This window comes from Schistocerca cancellata, chromosome 1 (genome assembly GCF_023864275.1).
Source record: "Schistocerca cancellata isolate TAMUIC-IGC-003103 chromosome 1, iqSchCanc2.1, whole genome shotgun sequence".
In the NCBI taxonomy this organism is placed as follows: domain Eukaryota; kingdom Metazoa; phylum Arthropoda; class Insecta; order Orthoptera; family Acrididae; genus Schistocerca; species Schistocerca cancellata.
The window spans coordinates 1,018,703,191-1,018,709,940 of record NC_064626.1 but is presented as its reverse complement, the minus strand read 5'-3'; the positions used below and the strand labels follow the sequence as shown (position 1 = coordinate 1,018,709,940).

At 38.6% G+C, this 6,750-nt stretch overlaps 1 protein-coding gene across 4 annotated transcripts in view; it reads left to right on the top strand.

The window, feature by feature from the left end:
- The first annotated feature begins 219 nt into the window (after positions 1–219).
- LOC126089373 (uncharacterized) overlaps positions 220–6,750 on the top strand; it is a 56,430-nt gene continuing 49,899 nt past the window's right edge. Inside the window, exon 1 of one of the 4 annotated variants that reach the window (XM_049906905.1) lies at positions 220–431. In XM_049906905.1, coding sequence (XP_049762862.1) covers positions 393–431 — 39 coding nt within the window. In that variant the 5' untranslated portion in view covers positions 220–392. Of the gene's footprint in view, positions 444–6,750 lie in introns of all 4 variants that reach the window. The other 3 variants (XM_049906906.1, XM_049906904.1, XM_049906907.1) reach the window with 3 other exon arrangements.

Below are 6,750 nucleotides of genomic sequence, written 5' to 3'. Positions count from 1 at the left end.
ATCTTTGGGTAGTACACTGAGGGAAAACATAAAATCCCCTGCAGCTTGCACAATGAGACACAATAACAAATTATGTAATGAAATGAAGATTAAGAAGGGTAAAACAGCACAAAATTTGATACTACAGACTATAACCTAGACCAGAGCAGCGAGAAAAAGTAAGCTCGAGTCACTAGCAGACGACGCTACAATCAAAACATAAGTCTCAGCTATGGTCAGCAGCCAATCAGAAACGCAGCCATACATGCACAATGCGTACACAGCTGTTCGTGTGCTTCCCCGGCTCACGGCTGTCACTCGCTGATGCAATGTGGAGTGCTGTGACATGTTGAAACTTGAAATAGTGAAAGATTGGTATTACCTGTGGAAGTAAACAAAGCAGTAGAAGTAAAATGTCACGGAATCGCTTTCGTACGGAACAGCCTGAGCGCGTAAGTTGACATGTGCGTTGTTATTATTTATTTATTTGGCCTTCTACGACTCTGCGCGATGCAGCCAAACGTATGTGCTGGATGACTACGATATGATTTAATTAACTTCTGTCTGCAAAAAATGCCTCGATTAGGTTGTATCGTTGCAAAAGAAAATGCATTTTATTTTGAAACTGAGTTGTCTAATAAATGCCAGTGATTATTTCAGTTGATGCGTGACGTTGAAACTGCAAGAGTTTTCATTCTCTGATATATTCTTATAATAACAGTTTATTTCATTTGACAGCTGATCTGCTGGTTTGGATTTATTCACGGACACTATTATAACGTTACTAGGTAGCCGATAAGTCTGTAACATGAATATGATAATAGGAAACCCACTTTGAAATTGTAATGGAGATAAGTACGTTCGTAATGTAAATTTATGTGGATGAAATGCATTGGGTCGGTTCTTCTGTAGATAAGTAGGCCAGTTTTTTAAAAATTTCTGGTGTCTGGCCAGTTCCACACGTATTATATTGATTGAGTAGTTATTCATTCTCTTCATAAACTTCTTGCAGCATATACTTTTATTCCAGTTAACTGTGGTGATTGGTTTGAATGTCTCAGTGGATTACCACACATCTAACTGTTATGGGGTGGTATGTTCATGTATTATTACAAAATGATGTGTGATATAATTTACATAATTGATGGAACTCAGATATGGTAACTATGCTGTATGAACCTTTCAGATTGCTGTATAAATACGGTTGCAAGTTAGAAAGTAACCCATAATTGTGTGTAATTGTGTGTAACTCAGTGTGCTTTAGGGGAATTAAATTTCTTAGTTAAAAACATTGACCCATTTATGCCATGGGAATGCAACTCAATTTAAGATTAGTTTCATCCACTCCACTGCAGCCATATTTGTGTCTGTAGCATGAGTAGGCATTCCTAAAGCCTTTGAGGTTAGTCACTACAGTACTTTTTTGAACACATTGAGTTTGCTGTCATTTCAGAGGTGATTGTGATGCAGAGGATCCAAGATTGACCAGATGCTGGATCAATGTTTAGTAGAAGTTGTGGCACCACTCTCTACCCCAATTGACCAATGCTCTAAACCATTGTATGTTGTGTTACATTACTGGGTTTAGGATATGCTGTGCAGCTTGTGCAATAGTAGACAATAACATTCTTTGGTAACGGTATTTGTTTATTTAAGCGACCCCTGACCTTTGTGGACCCCAAAGAAATGTTGCTATCAATCTGATTTGGGACCTGCCAAGTCAAGGCTTGTTTCTGTACAGAACTGTCCATCAACTGTCATTTCCTAGTGAGACATCGAGGATTCATTGCATACGTGTATTCCTCAAAATCAGTTTGAAGAAACATCACAGATCATCGTACACATTCATCGCAATTTGAGTCGGGTCATATTTCTAGGTGGCAGTTTTTGGGGGTGTTCTTTATGTTGGATGTTTATGTTTATAAGTTGTTTGTTATGTTAGTGAGTCATTTGACATTGTGAGTTGAGTGTGTCAGATGTTATTGGAAGCGTTTGGGCCAAATTGCTAGTCAGTTACTTTGATTTTGTGTATTTGGGCTGATGGATTCTCTGTTGAGTTTTGAATTATTAATGCCGTTTGTCTGTTATAGTTGGAGATTAATATGAGTAGGACGTTTCTTGTGGAAATGGCAAAGAAATATTGTCTATGATCAAGCACCTACAGTTATTTGTACAGGTTGTGGAAGATTCTGCTTGTCTTATTTTTATAGGGTGTTTGTGGGGGAGGGGGGTGAAGGGAGCAGAGGTTGGCCAACCTAGATGTCTGTGTGGAATCATGATCTACATTTAGTCTGCAGTTCACAGTTAATACCCCAGAGGGTTCATTAAACCATTTTCACACTATTTCTCTACCTTTCCACTCTCAAACAACACACGAGAAAAATGAACATTTAACTCTTTCCATGCAATGTCTCATGTCTTATATTTTATGACAATGATTACCTGCCCCTCTGTAAGTGAACGTGAACAAAATATTTTCCCATTCAGAGGAGAAATTTGGAGATTGAAATTACATGAAAAGGTCTCGTTGCAGCAAAAAACACCTTTGTTTTAATGATAACCAATCCAACTCACATGTCATATCCATGACGCTCTTTCCCCTTTATGTCTTAATAAGAAATGAGCTGCACTTCTTTGAACCTTTTCGATGTCCTCCCTGAATCCTACATGGTAAGGATACCATAGCACACAGCGGATCAACGGAGGCGTCCAATTCCACGCGTCTGCTGTGGCCTGTGACGTAAGGATGTTGTGTTGTGTGATGTCATGATGGCGTAGAGTTTAGTTTGAGTGTGTTGAGTTATTGCAGATGTCGTCTTGTTGTGGTCAGTGGTGTCATGTACTGGGTTCATTTGGGTGTCGGTGCCTGAAGTTTGCATTTATCGGTCATGACTGCTATAGAAGATGGAAAGTGTCAGTGAGTTAAGAATTAAGTTCCCGTTGTGTTTATGTTATCACGGTGTCGTTTGATGTTATTGGTTTGCTGTTTGCCGCGTGGTAAGTCGTTTAATTCAATTTGTGGCTTCTTTTGTTAGGTATGGATATGACTTCTAAGTATAATAGTGCATGTCTGTGGGCTGAAATGGGAGATGACATGTTGTCCATCATTAAGTTTCTGCAACTTTTTGGGCTTGTGACGGAGATAGTGAAATGCGGCGTATGCAAGTAGAATATGCGAGTTGGGGATTAGTGTGTAGCACTGGAACTTTTTTATGGTAAGTAGTAGTTTTTTTTAGGATCTGTTGTTCGTGTTATGATGTTGGGTGGGGTTTTTATGTGTTGTTGGATCGGTGTTATTTACTGCATGTGTTGGTGGTTGATGTTTTCGTATCAGCACTTGTGGTTGATGTATTTATCTTAGGGGGAGTACTCGATTTCAATTTTTTTGGTATCGTCAGTTGTATCGCAGCTGTATATTTCATGGGAAGTGACTGATTCCAGTTTGTCAGTGTAGCTATTTGTGTTTTGATATTGTGAGCTGTTGTTGACCTATATAGCTCAAGGGAAGTGTTAGATTCCAATGCGTCACAGTTATGTGTTTTGGTATCGTGAGCTGCTGTTGACGTATATAGGTCAAGGAAAGTGTCTGATTCCAATGTGACGTAGCTGTGTGTGTTTTGCTGTCGTGAGCTGCTGTTGACCTATATAGGTCAAGGGAAGTGTCGGATTCCAATTTTTGTTGGTTTAGGTGTTGGTTTTGTTGTATCAACAATTGTGGTGTGATTATAATTTTTGAAGTGGTTGGTCTCTTAATTTGTGGTATTGACAATTGCAGTTGAGCTATGTAGGAGAAGAGAAGTGATAGTTTTGTGTGGTTTGGGATTGTGGTGTGCATCTGTATGTGTTTATATTTAGTTTGTCCCCACCCAAAAACCCCCAATTTTCTGCACTGGTCCCGTTAGTGTGACTATATTTTTGGAGAGAGATGTGTTGGTTGGTTTTGTATGTATTTTCGTATTTGTTGTCATTTATGCAATGATGTTAAAGGCGCCATATTGGAGACGTTGAGAAGGGTCATTTCCACCATATTGGTGATGTCGTGGGTCAAAGCAGATGGGTGGAAACGGACACTTCTGTAATCTACACACAGCAGTACTCTAGCAGAGGATGACAAGTGTAGTGTGGGCATATCTTTAGTGGATTTGTGGCATCTTCTAAAGTGTTGTGCCAATAAAATGCAATCATTGGGTTGCCTTCCCCACAACATTACCCGTGAGATCGTTCCGGTCCAAGTTGTCCGTAACTGTTATCCCTAAGTATTTAGTTGAATTTACAGACTTTGGATTTGTGCGATTTATTGCACAACTGAAATTTAATGGATTCTTCTTCATACTCAGGTGGATGACTTCACACTTTTCATTATTGAGTGTCAATTGCCATGTTTCGCATCATACAGATATTTTGTATAAATCATTTTGCAATGGGCTTTGATCTTCTTATGGATTGACCACTCCATAAATGACACCATCATCTGCAAACAATCTAAGAGGGCTCCTCAGACTGTCTCAAAATTATTTATATAGGTTAGGAACAGCAGAGCTTCTATAACACTTCCTTGGGGAACACCAGATATTACTTCTGTTTTACTCAATGACTTTCCATCAGTTACAGTGAACTGTTACCTTTTGACAGGAAATCGTGAATCCAGTCGTATAACTGAGACAATACTCCATGGGCATGCAATTTGATTAGAAGCTGCTTGTGAGGAATGTTATCAAAAGTCTTCTGGAAATCTACAAATACATGAACAATTTGAGATCATCTGTTGACAGCACTCATTACCTCGCGAGAATAAAGAGCTAGTTGTGTTGCACAAGAATGATATTTTCTGAGCTCATGCTGGCTGTCAGACAAGGGATCTTTTCTTCGAGGTAATTCACAATCTTTGAACACAGTATAGGTTCCAAAATCCTACTGCAAATCAATGTCACTGATTTGAATCGTGTAGTTCTCTAGACTTACGGCTGTCCATTGAGGAAGAATGAAAATTTGATTTGTTTTCTTTACTACATCAGTGTAGGTCTAGTTGAGATCATAAGTGTATTGCAGACCATGATACAGCTGTTCTGCTTTGACCAATTACGTCACTATACAGACGTATTTTGTGGAAGTTACGGTGACAGACTGACCGCCCACATTAGGTAGATGACAATTTTGTTGTGGGTTGGCAAAGCCACCAAATTGATAATGCATTGCTCACTCAACAGTTCAATTTTCATCCATGATTAAAATCCCTATTTTCACATTGTGATCTGGTGCTAACAACTATTTGATTGAAGACATTCATAATGAAAACAATCCCAAGTGAAAGCTCTCTATTCCTGTGGAAGTTCCATTACTTTTTCTCTCATAATGTTTTTGTGTGATTAATGATGTCATCCATAGGATGTTTCATGAGGCTTGTGTCCCAGTCACATTAATTATATTATCAGTCCATCAGGATGGTATTGCTTTGTTAGCTACAAGGACCAACTGAAACTCGCAAGAACCCATTGTTAAAATTCCAATTCCATCAACATAACAAATACGACTGCAGGATTCTAATCTAAAAATTCTACACCACATGTCCCCCATCTTCTGATGTCAGTGTCTATAAAATGACCACTAGCAGTACTTCAGAAATGGCAGGTATCAATATTTCATTAAGACTGCATAATGTCATTGAATTCTTTGTTAAAGGTGGAAAATGTGCTGCTAAAATTCACTTCAGAGTTAAACATGCCTAGTGAGATATCTACATGGGTGCCAGCAGTGTTAACATGGGTTAACATTTCAGAGGTGGAAACACAGGTACCCATGATAAGCCTCTTAGCAGACACCCCTGAACTGCCTGCACTGAACACAACAACAGATTCTGATCGATTTTCTAGAACATGGACAAACCACAAATGCTGTGTGCTACATCCACACACCATTGTGTGTTGAGCAATAGATATCCTGAAAAGATCATCCTGGAACAGAATAATGCATGTCCTCACACTGCTTGTGTCACTTCTTATAGTCGTGGAGTGTTAGTATGCTGTGATGTGTCAACAGTAGGAGTATGTAGGAATAAGAGTTCAAGTAAGTGGTTAATGTCCTGGGTAAATGATGGAAATTTTCAAACAAATGGTTTTCCACATAGAAATATGTTCATTTCAGCATTAGAAGCCAGTAGCGATGGGATAACCTGCATTGTCAGCTTTATTTATTTTTGGAAGTAGGTAGATAATGGCATAATAAGGTGAAAATTTAACAGATTCAGGAGTTAAGCCTACCAACTAGTCCATATGGCCTTTGTTTCATCTGAACGTGAAGCAGTAGTGTGTCTTGTGAATGTATTTCATATGTTGTGTTGTCTGTCTAAAAGGGTGCCTTCATTAGAATAACCAAAATGTGTGGTACTATACTTTGACCTGTGAAATCATCAAGATGGCAGAGACACGTATTTCAAGCTTACACAGTATGGTGACCATGCCATCATATGTTACCCATAAGAACAGACACAAATATTTAATTGCTGAAATGATGTGTAACTAACAAGGCAGCCACAGAAATTAGAAGGTTTTTGGCAGGGATAAACTAAATATACAACAATCATTATAATAAAGACATGTCAAAACAAATAGTAATGCAGAGGTCAAGCAAACAAAATATTCAACAAGACCTCAGTAAAAAAAAAAGAAGAAGAAGAAGAAGAAGAAGAAGAACGAAAAATCTGATCTCAGATAGTTCACTTCACCCGTATAGTTAAAGCGAAGTTCACTGTATCTCAAAACCAGCAATCACTGG